The sequence below is a fragment of the Hemiscyllium ocellatum genome, chromosome 42 (assembly GCF_020745735.1).
Source record: "Hemiscyllium ocellatum isolate sHemOce1 chromosome 42, sHemOce1.pat.X.cur, whole genome shotgun sequence".
Lineage (NCBI taxonomy): Eukaryota > Metazoa > Chordata > Chondrichthyes > Orectolobiformes > Hemiscylliidae > Hemiscyllium > Hemiscyllium ocellatum.
The window spans coordinates 15,260,255-15,278,879 of record NC_083442.1 but is presented as its reverse complement, the minus strand read 5'-3'; the positions used below and the strand labels follow the sequence as shown (position 1 = coordinate 15,278,879).

At 43.9% G+C, this 18,625-nt stretch overlaps 1 protein-coding gene across 1 annotated transcript in view; it reads left to right on the top strand.

Annotated features, from left to right (window-relative positions):
• Positions 1–1,113: 1,113 nt before the first annotated feature.
• The window catches only part of kti12 (KTI12 chromatin associated homolog), a 32,343-nt gene continuing 14,831 nt past the window's right edge, over positions 1,114–18,625 (top strand). Inside the window, exons 1-3 of the mRNA XM_060853654.1 lie at positions 1,114–1,348; positions 11,667–11,718; positions 17,149–17,201. Of these exons, the coding sequence (XP_060709637.1) occupies positions 1,204–1,348; positions 11,667–11,718; positions 17,149–17,201 (250 nt within the window). The 5' untranslated portion in view covers positions 1,114–1,203. The remainder of the gene's footprint in view (positions 1,349–11,666; positions 11,719–17,148; positions 17,202–18,625) is intronic.

Below are 18,625 nucleotides of genomic sequence, written 5' to 3'. Positions count from 1 at the left end.
AAAGTTAAAAATCACACAACACCAGGTTATAGTCCAACAGGTTAATTGGAAGCACTAGCTTTTGGAGTGCCACTCCTTCATCAGGTGGTTGTGTGTATGGATCAGATGGATGGAGGTGGGGTTAATGGTGATAGGTTGGAGAGGAGGGTGGAGCAAATAGGTAGGAAGGCAGATTGACAAGTGGATCAGATCATGAAGGTGGTGCTGAGCTGGAAGGTTGGAACTGGGGTAAGATGGAGGAAGGGGAAATTAAGAAACTGGTGAAGGGAACTGTGGACCTGCACCTTCACCCCCAACTCCATCCACCTATTGCACTCTCAGCTACCTTCTCCTTCTCCCCAGCAACACCCCTCCCCTCACCTCTGATTTATCTCTCCACCCCTGAGGCTCCCAGTGTCATTCCTGATGAAGGGCTCTGGCCTGAAAGGTCGATTTTCCTGCTCTTCGGATGCTGCTTGATCTGCTGTGCTTTTCCAGCAACACAATCTCAACTCTGACCTCCAGCATCTGCAGACCTCACTGTCTCCTAATAAAGCACAATATCAGATGAGAGGGTGACAGGTCTGTTTTGTCTTTGCAATGATGTTTAATAGTTAAATGATGTTCGGGGCAGCATGATTGCTTAGTAGTTAGAACTGCTTCCTCACTGTGCCAGGGATCCAGGTTTGATTCCACCCATGGGCGACTGTCTGTGTGCAGTTTGCACATTCTCCCCGTCTCTGCATGGGTTTCCTCCAGGTACTCTAGTCTTCTCCCACACTGAAACGGTGTGCAGGTTTGGTGGATTGACCATGCTAAATTACCCCACAGTGTCCAGGGATGTGCAGGCTAGGTGGATTAGTTACGGGAAGTACAGTTACGGGTGTGGGTCTGGGGGGGATTCCTTTTGGAGTGTTGGCATGACCTTCATGGGCCGAATGGCCTGCTTCCACACTGTAGGGATTCTAATGAAATGTCCCCAGCATGATCTACCATGAGTTGGAAGTTGGCAGCAGAGGAGGCTGCTGAGGGAGACCACGTGACCTGGGCCCTGCAATGGCGCCTCCTGCCCGGCGGATGGCGGTGTCGCCAGCGTCTCCCCTTTAATGAACCGACAGAAAATGAGTCCGCGGACCCTTTAAGGGGCGGGCCTCGGCCTCGGCCTGTCTCTGACCCCGGGGCCCAGGCCTCAGGCCTCCTTTCCCCAGCGCCCCGCGGGCCCCGATGCCGCTGGTGGTCGTGTGCGGGTTTCCGTGCAGCGGCAAAAGCCGCCGGGCGGCGGAGCTGAGCGAGTTCTTCCGCGAGAGGCGGCGGAAGGTGACGGCGGTGGAAGAGAACCTGGGGGCGGGGAGAAACTCGGTGTATGGAGGTAAGGGGGGGGAGTGAGGGGTAAAGGGGGGGAGTGAGGGGTAAAGGGGGGGAGTGAGGGGTAAAGGGGGGAGTGAGGGGTAAAGGGGGGAGTGAGGGGTAAGGGGGGAAGTGAGGGGTAAAGGGGGGGAAGTGAGGGGTAAAGGGGGGGAAGTGAGGGGTAAAGGGGGGGAGGGGGGAAGTGAGGGGTAAAGGGGGGGAGGGGGGGAAGTGAGGGGTAAAGGGGGGGAGGGGGGGAGTGAGGGGTAAAGGGGGGGAGTGAGGGGTAAAGGGGGGGGAGGGGGGAAGTGAGGGGTAAAGGGGGGGAGTGAGGGGTAAAGGGGGGGAGTGAGGGGTAAAGGGGGGAGGGGGGGAGTGAGGGGTAAAGGAGGGGGAGGGGTGTGTGAGGGGATTTGGGGGGAGTGAGGGGGGAGTGGGGGGAGGGGGGAGTGAGGGGGTGGAGGGGTGAGAGTGGGTGGGGGGGGGGAGGGAGGGGGTGGGGGGGGGGAGGGAGGGGGGGGGGGGGGGGGAGGGGTGAGTGAGGGGTGCAGGGAGTGGTGGTGGGAAGAGGGGCTACTGGGGGGTGGGGAGTGGGGTATGAGGGTGTGGCAAAGGGGGTTGGGGGCATGGGAATGGGGTGCAGGGGGTGTGGGAAAAAGTTGTGAGTGGGGGGGTGCTGGAAAAGGGAGATGGGATAGGTGGGGAGAGGGGGTACAGGGGAGAGGGTGTGGGGGGAGTGGGAAAGGAGTTGGGGGGAAGCACTGGTTCGGGGGGGTGGGGTGGGGGTTGTGGGAAAAGAGGGTGAGGGTGTCTGTGGGAAAATGGGATGGGGGTGGAGAAAGGGGGTGAGGTGGTATGGGGGCGGGGGGGTGGGAGAGAAGGGTGATAGGAGCCTTGATGCCAAAATGATGGCACCCCACGACAGTGTGATCGTGATCTTTGTTGAACTAGTGGGTCTTCAACCTACTGCCACCTAATTTACAGGCTTGCGTGCTACCCGCTGAGCTACTACACACCTTAATGCAGCTGGAAGTGTAATGGAGGTGAAGTTGTCAGTTTTTCGTTGATGTTTTTGAGCATGATTGGTAACAAGGCTAAAACGTGTGAAGTGAAAAGTTGCTTGAGGCAATCCAGTGGGGAGTTCAGAAGTTTGTTGGAGCTGCAGCTTTAACTGTATTCCCAGTAACTTGAAAGAGATATGTTTGAGAGAATGGTGTGCGTTCAAATTTCACTGTCAGGTAATGAAAAATTTCAGATTGTTTACATTCCCCTCTGGCTGCAGGCAGTTGTGCAGGTTCAGCTGGGGTAATTTGTTTGAAGGTTAGTATCTTTCGTAGGAATCCTTTCAGAAAGGAAGGCCACAAAGCTTTCTATCTTTCTCAGGGATTTTGTTTCTTCAAAGTTCATCTCCGGTATCTTAGTGAGATGCGCTGACTGTAGAAATCCACAATAGTAAAATTACTTGCAGTTGTTCCCGGTCTTCCTAACTGGTTGTATGTTAACTTCACATTCGGAAGTTAGAAATTGAACTTTTAGTAATAACTTTGAAGGTAATGAGTTAGATGGTTAATTTGCTGTCATGAGTCTGTTTAAGGTAGTCCTGGCCCAACTTCTAGGATGTAACCTTTTTATTTACATTACTTTTCTCTTCCCCTTTCTGACTCCAGAGTAGTAACAGTCATAGAGATGTACAGCACGGAAATAGACCCTTTCGTCCATGTTGATCAAATATCCTAACCTGATTGAGTCCCATTTGCCAGCATTTGGTCCACTTCCCTTTATACCCTTCCTATTCATGTACCCATCCAGATGCCTTTTAAATGCTGTAATTGTACTAGCCTCCACCACTTTCTCTGGCAGCTCATTCCATGCACACACCACTCTACGTGAAAAAAGTTGCCCCTTTCATTTGTTTTCCCTCTCACCCTAAACCTACGCCCTCTAGTTCTGGACTCCCCTACCGCAGGGAAAAGACCTTGTCTGTTTATCTTCTCCAAGCCCCCCATGATTTTATAAACCTCTATAAAGTCACCCCTCAGCCTCCGACACTCCAGGGAAAACAGCTCCAGCCTATTCAGCACCTCCCTATAACTCAAGTTCTCCACCTTGGCAACATCCTTGTGAATCTTTTCTGAACTCTTTCAAGTTCTACATTGTTCCAAGTTGGAAATATATTATGATTCCTTTGTGATTGTAAGGACACAATCTTGGATTTCCCTTAAGCAACTCAGTGGGAGCTTCAAGACATGCAGTAATTCAGAAAGAATTCTGGATCAGTGGTGCTGGAAGAGCACAGCAGTTCAGGCAGCATCCAACGAGCAGCGAAATCGACGTTTCAGGCAAAAGCCCTTCATCAGGAATAAAGGAGTGAGCTGGAAGCATGGAGAGATAAGCTAGAGGAGGGTGGGGGTGGGGAGAGAGTAGCATAGAGTTTTATGGGTGAGTGGGGGAGGAGATGAAGGTGATAGGTCAGGGAGGAGAGGGTGGAGTGGATAGGTGGAAAACAAGATAGGCGGGTCGGACAAGTCCGGACAAGTGTTTCACGACATGGTCGAAGAGCTTCAGGGCAGAGGAAATGACCTGGGAGTTGCAGTGGGAGAGGGACTCCCTGAGATTCTTGTAGAGAGAGGAGGAAATCTTCTTCAAGGCAGGCATCCTTGCAAGAGGATTCGCAGTACGGTTTCAGAAAGGCCTACACCATACTATCAGGAATGAGTAGCATGGGCAACAAAAAATTCTAACCAACCTGTTCAGAGACCTTATTACACATGCCAATGCACCACATGGACTCTTGGGATGAGCAAAAAACTCTTGACTTGCGCAGAAAAAAAATTTCATTCCAAGAATGCATTTTAAAGAGAAAGATGCCTACTCTACAGTCTAATATGCCTGTTAGTGGTGCATACACTGAGCAAGATAGACAGACAGAAATCAGGAGAGCTCTTGGGGCTCAAATACAACGAGAAAATGCTGGAGACCCCCTCTGATCTGGTAGCATCTGCGAGAGAGAAAGAAGTGTAAGCATTCTGAGCCTCTGCTCCAAAGAAGAGTCTTGATTCAGTTCGGCATTAATTCTGTTTCTCTCAACACCCGAATGCTTTCAGACCTGCTGAGGTTCTCTAGCACTTCGATTTTTATCTCTGACCTCCATCATCTGAGGTTTTGCTTTTGTTGAAGCAGTCTGGCCCCTCTCGGCTCATTCATCCATCTTGCATTTTTCAGAGTGCATTTCACAGCCTTGGAATGTTCCAAGTACTTTATTACCAATAAAATATTTTAAGTACGTCAGTGTTGCGGGAAATGTAGCTGCCAGCCAAAGCAAGGCTCCAAAGAAATCAGCAATATCATTATGACCATGTTGAAGTTTAAGCATTTGCAGGCACAACTGCTCTTGAACCAATAAGACAGAATCTTTCACCCCTACTTGCTGGAGCAGGCAGAGCCTTGAATTAAACATCTGAGCTGAAAGTGATAGATCTGATCCCCTCGGTGTTCCCCTGGAGCATCAGCCTGGATTTTATCATCCAATCTCTGAGTTGGACCTATGTTCTGCTTTGAGCGAGTGAGCAAGAGAGTTAATTGCAGCGTCCTGCCTGATAGAAAGATCCTACCACAGAGTTGAAGTGGTCCAACTAGACTACCGCATGCAGTTGCTATAGTTTGCTGCTGCTGCTAAATCTGGAGTCTCCCCCTAGTTACCCAGAAATGTATGGAGTGAGATAAAACAGAACAATACAGCTTATGAGAATCTCAAAAATGATAATACTTTAGGAAGCTTTTGAAGAGTACAGAAAGTACAGGGGTGAGGTGAAAAAAGAAATTATAAAAACAATTAGAGGGTACACAAAAAAATTGTCAAACGAAGGAAAATTGACAGTGTTTTTTTCAGTACATTTGAATAAGAGGATTACTAAAAGAAAAGGATAAGTCTGTCTGTGATGTACAGGATAACTTTTGTGTGGATGCAGAATTTGTGGGCAAGGTTCTTAATGAGTATTTTGTTTTTGACTTCACAAAAGAGAACAATGATGCAGGCATTCTAGATAAAGGGGGTATGTAAAATATCAGATATAATAAGGACTATGGGAAGGGAGGAACTGGACAGACTGCCTTCTTTGAAGGGGGAAAACAACCCAAGCCTGTTCAGCCTCTCCCTGTAGCTCAAATCCTCCAACCCTGGCAACATCCTTGTAAATCTTTTCTGAACCCTTTCAAGTTTCACAACATCTTTCCAATAGGAAGGAGACCAGAATTGCACGCAATATTCCAACAGCGGCCTAACCAATATCCTGTACAGCCGCAACATGACCTCCCAACTCCTGTACTCAATACTCTGACCAACAAAGGAAAGCATACCAAACGCCGCCTTCACTATCCTATCTACCTGCTACTCCACTTTCAAGCAGCTATGAACCTGCACTCCAAGGTCTCTTTGTTCAGCAACACTCCCTAGGACCTTACTATTAAGTGCACAAGTCCTGCTAAGATTTGCTTTCCCAAAATGCAGTACCTCGCATTTATCTGAATTAAACTCCATCTGCCACTTCTCAGCCCATTGGCCCATCTGGTCCAGATCCTGTTGTAATCTGAGGTAACCCTCTTCGCTGTCCACTACATCTCCAATTTTGGTGTCATCTGCACACTTACTTACTGTACCTGTTATGCTCACATCCAAATCATTTATGTATGCGACAAAAAGTAGAGGACTCAGTACCGATCCTTGTGGCACTCCACTGGTCACAGGCCTCCAGTCTGATAAACAACCCTCCACCACCAACTTCTGCCTTCTACCTTTTGAGCCAGTTCTGTATCCAAATGGCTAGTTCGCCCTGTGTTCCGTGAGATCTAACCTCGCTAATCAGTCTCCCATGGGGAACCTTGTCGAACGCCTTGCTGAAGTCCACATAGATCACATCTACCGCTCTGCCCTCATCAATCCTCTTTGTTACTTCCTCAAAAAACTCAATCAAGTTTGTGAGACATGATTTCCCACGCGCGAAGCCATGTTGACTATCCCTAATCAGTCCTTGCCTTTCCAAATACATGTACATCCTGTCCCTCAGGATTCCCTCCAACAACTTGCACACCACCGAGGTCAGGCTCACTGATCTATAGTTCCCTGGCTTGTCCTTACTGCCCTTCTTAAACAGTGGCATCACGTTTGCCAACCTACAGTTCTCCAGCACCTCATCTGTGACTATCGATGATCCAAATATCTTAGCAAGAGGCCCAGCAACCACTTCTCTAACTTCCCACAGAGTTCTCGGGTACACCTGATCAGGTGCTGTGGATTTATCCACCTTTACCCGTTTCAAGACATCCAGCACTTCCTCCTCTGTAATCTGGACATTTTTCAAGATGTCACCATCTATTTCCCTACAGTCTATATCTTCCATATCCTTTTCCACAGTAAATACTGATGCAAAATATTCATTTAGTATCTCCTCCTTTTTCTGCGGCTCCACACAAAGGCCGCCTTGCTGATCTTTGAGGGGCCCTATTCTCTCCCTAGTTACCCTTTTGTCCTTCATGTATTTGTAAAAACCCTTTGGATTCTCCTTAATTCTATTTGCTAAAGCTATCTCATGTCCCCTTTTTGCCCTCCTGATTTCCCTCTTAAGTATACTCCTACTTCCTTTATACTCTTCTAAGGATTCACTCAATCTGTGCTGTCTATACTTGACATATGCTTCCTTTTTTTTTCTTAACCAAACCCTCAATTTCTTTAGTCATCCAGCATTCCCTATACCTATCAGCCTTCCTTTCACCCTGACAGGAATATACTTTCTCTGGATTTTTGTTATCTCATTTCTGAAGGCTTCCCATTTTTCAGCCATCCCTTTACCTGTGAACATCTGCCCCCAATCAGCTTTTGAAAGTTCTTGCCTAATACCATCAAAATTGGCCTTTCTCCAATTTAGAACTTCAACTTTTCGATCTGGTCTATCCTTTTCCATCACTATTTTAAATCTAATAGGATTATGGTAGCTGGCCCCAAAGTGCTCCCCTACTGACACCTCAGTCACCTGCCCTGTCTTATTTCCCAAGAAAACGTCGAGCTTTGCACCTTCTGCAGTAGGTACATCCACATACTGAATCAGAACATTGTCTTGTACACATTTAACAAATTCCTCTCCATCTAAACCTTTAACACTATGGCAGTCCCAGTCTATGTTTGGAAAGTTATTGCTTTCCTATGTTACAATAATGACTGGACACCTGTCAACTCAAGTATGATGGGGACAGATGGAAAACTGGGGAGTTGAGGCCATAAGCAGTTGCGTTCCTATTGAACGGAGGAACAGGCTGAAGGGACCAAACTGCTTACTCCTGCTGTCAATGCATTTGTTCATGTGACCACTGTATCTCTGTAAAATTAAACTTGCTTTGTTTCTGCTAGGCACTATTCAGATTCACTGTTGATTGTACTTTGCCTTCTCTTAAACCTATTTTACCATCATGCTGGTGCTACTTGCATCACCTTTTTATAACTTTTCCCTATGGGCAAGCTGATCACGTAATTTTGATCTTTACACTCAGTCTCTGAATCCAGAGTCATTACTCGGATATAATGGGCCCCAAAACTGGCCCACGAGGATTCTTGTGTAGTACTTTTTCCCAATCTCATTACCCTTCTGTAACACAACCAATGGCTTTTAGCTTGTCTCTTATCCATTGACATGTTTGATGCTAGATTCAGTCATTAACTTGGCTTGGGAAATTTCCAGCTCTTTTAGAAACGTGGTGGATCAGGCTCTTAAATGTGCTCTATCTGCATTTCTCCATGAATATGGTGTAATTGTGAAGACTGCAGTAAGAATGGTGCAGCATATTTGAGCTACGTCTTGGTAGGAAGGATATGACTTGTTTTAACTGCAATTGATATTTGAATTTTAGTGGTTCCCGCTTTGCTATAACTGAGTGTTTTGAGATGGAGACAAAAGGGAAAAAAATACCCTTTTCACATTAGTTTTATTAACACGGAGTTTAGTTTATTGAATGAATGTTGATTACATTGATTTTTATACTGTGCCCAATTTTAATCAAAATTGCCAGTCAGCTATCTCGTAAGATTTGGCGCAATGTTGGTTTTGCACTTTGCTCAATTTTTACCATCCATTAAATTTGTTGAGTAATGTTAGGATGGGGAGTGCAACTCACTTTGTCTGATGCAGTGGTCGTCCCATCTGGGGAGGTTAATGTAACCCCAATGACTCTGTTTGTTGAATACTCTTGTGTCATCCAGTCCCATAATTCCTCCAGTTTCTCAAAATTGACAAATTGCCATAATGATTAAATAAAAATATACAGCACAATTGGCAGAGATTTATAATTCACGGATTGATTTACTGCCACTTGCATTTTACAGTGAATAATACAGTAAAGTACAATGAAAAGGCTCAACTGTTTCCACAATCCAGCACCATTTTGAGTGGTTTAAGAATAAAAGGTTAAAAGAGATGATCAGAAATTAGACCATTCAGCCCATCGCTTTTGCTCCACCTTTCAATCATGGCTGATAAGTTTCTCAGCCCCATTCTCCCACTTTATCCCTGTAACCCTTCATACTCAAGAACCTATCTATCAGTGGTTAGCACTGTTGTCTCTCAGTGCCAGGGACCCGGGTTTGACTCCTGCCTCGGGCGACTGTCTGTATGGTGTTTGCACATTCTCCCCGTGTCTGCGTGGGTTTCCTCCGGGTGCTCTGCTTTCCTCCCACAGTCCAAAGATGTGCAGGTTAAGTGAATTGGCCATGCTAAATAGCCCATAGTGTTAGGTGCATTAGTCAGGGGTAAATATACAGTGGGGGAATGGGTTACCCTTTGGAGGGTCGTTGTGGACATGTTGGGTTCAAGGGCCTGTTTCCACATTGTAGGGAATCTAATCTAAATGTACTCAATGACCTGATCTCCATAGCTTTCTGTGGCAGTGAATTCCAAAGATTCACCACTCTTTGGTTGAAGACATTTCTCCGTGTCGAAGTCCTAAAGTGTCTTCCCTTTACTCTGAGGCTGTGCCCTCAGGTCCGAGTCTCTCCTACTAATGGAAACATTTTCCTAACATCTACTCTGTCCAGGCTGTTCAGTATTCTGCAACTTTCAATTAGATTCTCTTCCCCCCCCCCCCCCCCCCCCCCCCACCACAATCCTTCTAAGTTCCATTGAGTACAAACCCAGAGACCTCAAACATTCCTCATATGCTAAGCTTTTCATTTCTGGGACCATTCTCGTGAACCTCCTCTGAACACTCTCCAAGGCCAGTATGCCCTTCCTGAGCTATTGGGCTCAACTGCGTACAATACTCCAAATGTGGCCTGACCAGAATCTTAGAGTTTCAGCACTACATCCCTGCTTTTACATTCAAGTCTTTTCAAAATAAATGGCGTCACTGCATTTCCCTTCCTAACTACTGACTTGACCTGCAAGTTTATCTTCAGAACCTGGACTAGAACACCCAAGTCTCCTTGCACTTCTTCAGATTTCTGAATTTTCTCCCCATTTAGAAAATAGGGGGTGAGGAGGAACCAAGGACAACATAAACTTGTTAAAGGAGCAGCATCATCACATGTGGGGCCACATTCATCCGTCTGATTCAATCTTCACACACCCAGCAACGCCCAAGTCAAACCACCACCTTCCACAGTCTCCCACTTCGCCCTCTAGAAGAGATCTCTGTAGCTTCTCAACTCTGATCAAACTGTCGAAATACTGACGCTTCCTTTTCTATATGTGACTTTGTGTCCTTTCTTTTTTTTTTGCTCCTGCAGTTTCAAGCAGCTCTACATTTTTGTCTTATAGTCTATGGAATTTTTAGAATCAGTCTAACTCTCTATATCTCAAAGACTTAAGTAAAAGATCAGCAGAAATATTATCACCCAGCTTTGAGCCCAACAGCTAAGTAGACTTAATGACCCATTTTATAGTATTTTTTTCCCCCTTTAATTTTGTGATTTCTTAATTGTTAACACCTCCTTCATCTCTGCAAAACAAAAAAAATTCTGGCCATCTCTATTATGATTGTGCATCACATGAGCCTCGTTTTTTATTATTTATCTTAAATTGAGTAATTTACCAAAAACTGCCATGTGTTTATTTCATATTTTAATATTTCCATTTTCTAATTTTAGTTAAACGCTAACGCTTGCTGAATATAGTTGGTTGGAGCAAAGGGGCGATACAGGCTGAGGATTACAGATTTTGGAGTGTAATGGGTGCTGTTGATACAGTTAACAATTTGTTGAATGGTTTTAACTGGTTGTTACCAAGCCAATTAATGTACACCTTGAACGACCCAAACTAAGCATGCACTTGAAGGAGTTAAAAGCCACAGAATAACGAAGTGTTTTATATGTCAAGGCATAGATTGGAGGACTGCTGAGAGAGTGTTCAATATGTCTGAGGTAATAGGTTGGCCACAATTTGTCTATTATATGCAGTTTTTACCACTACAACATATGCAGGCTATTAGACTGTGTGCAACGTACACTTGTGAGGATACAGTTCTTGTGAAGTGATTGGTGAGATACTGAGATTATTTTTATTAAAGCAGGGAAGGGAAAGAGATGAAGTAGGTGCTGAAAATTTTGAAATTTCCTTCTGAACTGGGGCAAAACAATTTCAGTACTTGAGAATTTGCGTGACTTTTTTTTGAGAGAATTAAGATTTTTGTGACTTGAGTTTTCTAACGTCCTTTCCTACATTTCTCGTGGACAGGTGACAATGTTCTTCGATAATGCAGTATTCTTTTATTACAAAATGCTGTGTAACCACTACAGAGTGAGAAATAAAATCTCCAGTTCCTAGGTTTTCTTGTTTATTAACAAATGGCCTGTTTTTGTGTGGATTGGTAGGAGGGGACATCAGATGCCCAGAAGATGCGAGCACTGAACCAGCTCATGGATAAATGGTGTCAATGCATCAATCCCTTAGTACATGGTTATTTGAAACATTTTGATAGCTTTTCAGTCAAAACAAATTAATAAGTTTGGGAGGGAAAAAAGTGAACAGACCCTGTCAAAGTTAAGAATATAAGTAATGAAAAATTTGCTCATCTTAAGTCTCATTTCGCACATAGTGGCACTTTTCTGAGTTGAGACATTGTTGGTTGGATCTTATGTTAGGTGGTTTTGTATGTAATAATGCAGTATTTGGTGGGAGGGGTGATTTGGAAACCGCTTTGCTTAATAGACTTTCCTGGTTTTTACTTAATGAAACCTTTTGTACAGGAGAGATTAATGTATTGCTGAAAGAGCGTAATTAATGTAACTTCATGTTTGTCTGGAATTTAGTCTCACAAGAATGAGACTAAACACGAATTATTGGTTGTTTTATGTATTATAGATTCTCGGAAGGAGAAGGATCTGCGAGGAGCACTGAAAGCTGAAGTGGAAAGGTACCACATGCAGCACACAACTGCAGCTTATTTCTTTGTCATTGCTATTGGGAGACAAATATGGTGCAATCTTAAGTTGACACTGTGTATTTTTAAAGACAGTGTCCATTTGTGTTTTGGTACTTCGCCTGACAGCTGTGTCCCTTGTTTGTTGCTTTGCAGCAGAAGACAATTACTACCTATGCCAATCCTTTGTCGATTTGATCTCCCCCCACCCCCCCGGCAGTATCATAGTGGGGAAAATGGTGGTGTACAGGTAATATTATTGGAGTAGCGATCTAGAGCCCCAGTCCAATGGGACCTTGATCAGATAGGCCAATGGCCCAAGGAGTGGCAGATCAAGTTTAATTTAGGTCAATGTGAGGTATTGCATTTTAGTAAGGCAAATCATGGCAGGTCTTGTACAGTTAATGGAGAATGTTCCTGAACAAAGGGATCTAGAGATGTAGGTACATAGTTCCTTGGAAGTGGGGTCACAAGAAGAGAGGGTGATGAAAGGGTGTTTAGCATACTTACCTTTTATTAGTCAGTGCATGGAGTATAGGAGTTGCATGTCATGTTGCAGCTGTAAAGGATATTGATGAGGCCACTTTTTAGAATACTGCATTCAGTTCTGGTCTCCCTGCTATAGGAGGGATGTTGTGTAATTTTTTTTCTGAACCATATCAGGTTTACCATGATGTTGCGGGTTTGGAGAGTTTGAACTGTAGGGAAAGGCTGAATGGGCTGGGAATTTTCCCACTGGAGTTTGAGGCTGAGGGATGACCTTTGTAGAAGTTTATAAAATCATAAGGGGCATAGATAGGGTGTAGCTGAAAATATGTTGCTGGAAAAGGGTAGCAGGTCAGGTAGCATCCAAGGAGCAGGAGAGTTGACATTTCGGGCATGAGCCCTTCTTCAGGAATGAGGAAAATGTGTCCAGCAGACTAAAATGAAAGGTAGGGAGGAGGGACTTGGGGGAGAGGTCAGGAAGAAGATTGCAGGTTAGGAAGGCGGTGCTGAGTTCGAGGGATTTGACTGAGACCAAGTGGGGGGAGGGGGAATGAGGAAACTGGACAAATCTAAGTTCATCCCTTGTGGTTGGTGGTGTACACCACCATTTCCCCCACTATGATACTGCCGAATGGGGAGTCCAAAGCTAGAGGACATAGTTTTAAGGTGAGGGGAGGAAAGATTTAAAAGGGACCTAAACGGGCAGCTTTTTCATGCAGAGGGTAGTGAGTGAATAGAATGAGCTGTCAGAGGAAGTGGTGGAGGCTGGTACAATTAATACGTTTTAAAAGGTGTCTGTATGGGCATATAAATAGGAAGGATTTAGTGGGATGTGGGACAAATGCTGACAAATGGGACCAGATCAGTTTAGGATGTCTGGTCAGCATGGATGAGTTAGACTGGATGGTCTGTTTCTGTGCTGTATGACTCTATAATTGAAGAGTGTAATGAATTGTGACAGAGAATAGACTCTGAGATGAAGGGTTCTGCCCAAAACGTCGACTGTCCTGCTCCTCAGGTGCTGCTTGACCTGCTGTGCTTTTTCCAGCTCCACATTTTATTGACTCGGATTCTGAGAAAGCTCCTGGTAGCTGTGTCCCTCTGATTGAAAAGGTTGTACAAATCTCATTCCAGAATCTTGAATTTATAATCTGTGCTGGTGCTTTACTGACAATTCTCTCAGCATTCGGAGTTCTAAGACTTGTCTTTCTCTTAAGATCTTGAATCACAAACCTCCAACCCCAGGGCTGTTTTCAAGTAAAAGAGCAAGGCTCTTCTCGGTCTCCTGGACAGTTCAGTGTGACAAAAATGGATCAGCTTAATTCATTGGCTGAGTTTGCTGTCTCACACCTGCAAGGAATGGACTCCCTGCCCATACAGTTGCAGTGTCTGTGATCTCACTGCCATTGACACCCCATCCATAACCTAGTGATGGCTAAAACTATTATATTATAAACTAAAGGGTTTCGTCCAGGTTCTCTGGTTTCCTCTCCGTCCAAAGGTGTGCAGGTCAGATGAATTAGCCATGCTAAATTGCCCATAGTGCTAGGTGCATTAGTCAGAGGGAAATGGATCTGGGTGGGTTACTCTTTGGAGGGTTGGTTGGGCCAAAGGGCCTGTCCCCACGCTGTAGGGAATCTAATCTAATCTAAAATTCTGGTTATTCAGTGAGTAAGCACTCTGCAATATTTTGTATCCAGTGATTTTTTTGTTTTGCAGTGACAAGCAAGTCAGTGATCACACTTCAAGGTGGTAGTGATGGGATTGAGACACTGAGTGCACTGCTGGGCAGAGGGGTTGCTGGTTTTCCAGTTCTGGGTGCAGGTGGATGGCTTTAATAACCGACTTCATGCCCTAGTGCAGTGGTAGAGATGCACTACTGGTCATTTGTCTTGTGAAGTTTGAATTTTGTGCTACTGTCCCTGATGCAAATTTAAAGATATAATCAGCATCAATACGGAAGGTACTTTAAGTCTACTGATTTTAAATGAGCTAGTTAAAATGAAAAAGAGGCCCCTAAACCCAAGTCTAGTGTCTAAAAATCCAGAAGAACAGTAGAAGATTAAAAATATCCAATAAACAGCTTCTGGTTCAGTAAAGATCATTCATAATTTATACTTTTTTTCTCCCCACTGCAAAGCAATCAGACAAGTGGAAGGGACAATTTTGCAACAAAGCAGAAATTTCTGCAATTCAAACATCAGTTAGACAAGTAAAATAGTCATCAGGGAGATCCTCTGTACCACTCTTCCATCAGGGCAGTGCTTTATCAGTCACTTGAGATTTATTGTCACTAATTGATGAAGTAAATTGCTCTCGTAGTTTCAACTGGTACTTGAAGTGTAGTTTGCAGGAATGCTGTTTTGCTGTACTGTGTAGTCAATACTGAAGCTTGTGTGAAGAGGGAAGGAAACTGAGAACTAATTATTTTTATAATTTGAGTTACAACAGTCGCAAAAAATATTTGTTTTTTTAGTACGTAGCTATTACAATTCAGTTAAATTTATTTAATCTCATCAAAAATGAAAGATGATCAATTCCAATTTTTTCTAAAATGAAAGACTGGAGCTTCAATAACTAATAAATCTGGGAGGAAATATGAAAACAGAACATTTAGCACTTAATGTACAATACAGATGATAAATTTGAAAAAGGAGGTCAGGAAGCAGGGTGGCTAAACAGACCAGAGGGATTTCTTTGAATTCATGCTGTTAGTATCATTTATTGATCAGTCAGCTGCCTTCTAGAACTGCTACAGTCCATTTGCACAAGTCGACCCACAGTGCTGTCATCCACGATTTTAGTCCAGCGACAGTGAAGGAACCGTGATCTATTTCCAAGTCAGGATGGTGACTGGATTGGAGGGGGGCTTGCAGGTCGTGATGTACCCATGTATCTGCTACCCTTGTCCTTCTGGATGGACATGATCATGGTTTTGGAACGCGGTGTTTAAGGATCTTGGGCAAATTGTCTTTCTTTCACTTTAATCTCAACCAGATTCAAAACCGAATCAAGAAGTTATAAAGAGAGGTTGGGGCGTCTTTCGCTGGAGCCGTGGGAGGTTGAGAGATGACCTTTTACAAGTTTATAAAATCATGAGGGCTATAGATGGGGTTAGTGATGGGTGTCTTTTCTGTAGAATTGGGGATTTCGAGTTTAGCAGGCATGTTTTTAAGGTGAGAGGAGAGACATTTTAGAAAGGCATGATGGGCAGATTTTTTTATACCCAGCGGGTGGTTCGCCTGTGGAATGAACTTCCTGAGGAAGTGATGGATGTGGGTACAATCACAACATTTAAAATACATTTTGATAAGGATGAATAGGAAGTATTTGGAGTGATATGGGGCAGGAGCAGGCAGTTGGGACTAGTTTAGTTTGGGATTATGTTTCGCATGGATTGATTGGAACCAAAGGGTCTGTTTCCAGGCTGTATGACACTAAAAATATAATCTAATGCACCTTCCGGGCTTGGGATATATTGTTGGGTTTGAAATCCATCAGTCCCATAAACGGTTAAATTACTCTTTTTGATGATTGATTCAGTCTGACTAATGGAGACAAACTTCTCAGAGTTTGGCTTCAGAACTGACTCCTCGAAAAACCAAAAAACATTACTTCTGTCTGTGTCTGCTGACTGCATTCAATCATTTGCCAACAGCATGTATTTGAGTGGCGACTTTACTTTACCTCCCCCTCAGACATGTTTTTTTTCCCCCAGCTCTACCAAACTTAGAAAGTTCAACCTTTCATGATTGGGTGGGAGTCGAAGAGTATGGTGCTAGAAAAGCACAGCCGGTCAGGCAGCATCCGAGGAGCAGGAGAGTCGATGTTTCGAGCATAAGCTCGTCATCAGGAATGAGGGGGTGGCCCAAGGAGGCTGAGAGATAATTGCGTTTGGGTGGGATGGCAGTGCTGTTAGATTATGAATGCAAGTTGCCATACTAGATTGCTGTTGAGTGGCACACCCAATACCCTACTAATGCATGAATCAACAAATCATTTGTCATTGAGGAGATGGGACGGATATCAATAGAAATTTGGTTTGACCCCTGCCCGTGTTACTAATTCTCGTTTAGTGCAATCACTAGGCAGAACAGCCATTTTTCTCCTGGCTCACAGCAAAGTGTGAAAAGACATTCTTGAAATACCATTGGTGAACAGTTGGAAAGAGGCCATTGTCATGGAGAAGAACATAGCAAGCCTTTTTGGATTGGGATGGAAATGAAAAAGGAGTTTGAACAATGAACGCAAAAGTAGCGAGTCTATGCATTGTTAAGGCCACATGTGGAGCACTGTTTAGTATTGGTCTCCAGTACTAAATGTTATTTTTAAGGAAGGATTCCAATACATTGGAGGCAATTCAGAGAAGGTTTACCACACTAATACCGGTCGCAAAGGACTTTCCTGAACAGACTAGGCTTGTATCCACTGGAGCTTAGAGTAAGAGGCAACTCAATTGAAATATGTAAGATCTTCAGGGTATTGACAGGGTAGATGTAGAGCGTGTGTTTCCTCTTGTGGCAGAATCATTCTTAAATGGGTAACCCATTATTTTTAAGAGTTAAGGCCCTTTTTTCAAAGGGCCAGGAGTGTTTAGAACTTGCTGTTCCTATAACTATTTGGAAGCAGAACCTTTGACTAGTTTTAAGGACGAGATGAATGGATTCTTGTTAAACAAGGGGGTGAAAGGTCATCCATAATTAATGGGAATGTGTTGTTGAATTTACAATCAGATCAGCTGTAGCATAAGGGGCTAAATAACCTAATCCTGTTCAACATCCTTGTGTTTTTCGCAAAGTTGATTGTAATTTTTAGATTGCAGCTGCTTTAAATGGAATTTGGAATAATGTGCCCAATAATAGTGAACATTTTAAACAATACGTGTATGTTCATGTCACACATCCCAGTCACTATGTACAATTCTTTTTTTTCCCTCAGGAAAATCAATAAAGATGATGTAGTAATTATGGATTCTCTAAATTACATCAAAGGTATGACTAATAATTGATCTAATTCTTTGTTTGGATTTATTCCTAATTTTTTTTTAAGTTCCTGAACAGTGTAGAATAGGTCATTGCTGATGAGGTATTTTACCTACAGCTCGTCCAAAGTATGGTACCTCCAACAGGGCCGAACTCCCTCAGTACTGCAAGATCAACCTACATGTTTTTGAGCTTGGGTTTCAAGTGTGAGATTTGCACGCACAGGGATGAGCATGCTATAGCTCAACCAAGTTTGTGTGCAGTGATATGCCCCATCAGCAAGGAGCTACCTCCACCCTTGTATTTCTGCTGTCGGCTGATTTGGGAGAGGTTGAGGGAAGTGGGAATGGAAGGTCAGTTCTGCGATTGAGTCCTTGAGCTGGTATTTTGCTGCAGCTTCGAAGTGGTAGTACAGGCTGTTACTGATGTAACAGGGTTCCTATGCGTGAGAAGGGGTGAGCAAGAGAAGGTTCACCATCAAATAGCAAATGATTTCATCAAGGGCTTGAATAGGACTCCTGTGACTACCTGTAAGCATTAATGACAATGAGATACTTGACCAGAAAGCACTTCAGGTTTATTTTATGATGTATGATGCTGTAATAATGTAGATTACATGTATATCTCTCTAATATGCTCCCTAAACTTGTCTTTTTTTTAATGCACTTGTGGAATGCGCGTGTCGTTGGCTGGTCAGCATTTAGTCACCCTTGAGAAGGTGGAGGTGAGCTGCCTTCTTGAGCTGTTGTAGTCCCTCATTCTGTAGTTTGACTCGCAATGCCCATAGGGTGAGTGTTCTGGATTTTGACCCAGCAATAGTGAAGGAATGGCGATATATTTCCAAGTCATGGAGGGAGTGGTGTTCCCATGTACCTGCTGTCCTCCTCCTTCTAGGTGGAAGTGGTCATAGGTTTTGGAAGGAGCTGCCTAAGGATCTTTGAACTTGAAGCATTTTATTTAAAAGTAAGAGAGCTAACCATTTTTGCTTTTATTTCTAACATTGGGGTTTTGTAAGCAGCTGCCAAGTTACAATGAAACCTTGGTCTGGAATAAACATAAAGGTGTCTTGGCTTTCAGAATATGTCCATTTATAGTAATTATCTTTTATAATTCAAGGTACAGAACAGTTCTATTTCAGATATTAAATTTGATTTGTTTGTAGCATGCTTATGCCTATGACAGAGTATTGTGTATCTTTGCCTAAACATCTGAGTACTATTGCAGTACTGAGGGAGTTCTGCCCTGCTGGAGATGTCATCTATTGGATGAGATGTTCAACTGAGTCCCCATCTGTTACCTTTAATAACACAAAACATCTCCCGCCACTATTTGAAGAATAAGGGTGGGGAGCACAGCAAGTTTCTGAAAGCACCATTGTAGTATTGCTTTAGTAGTTGAGAGAAAAAGTAGCTGTGATATTGAGGAGAAATTGA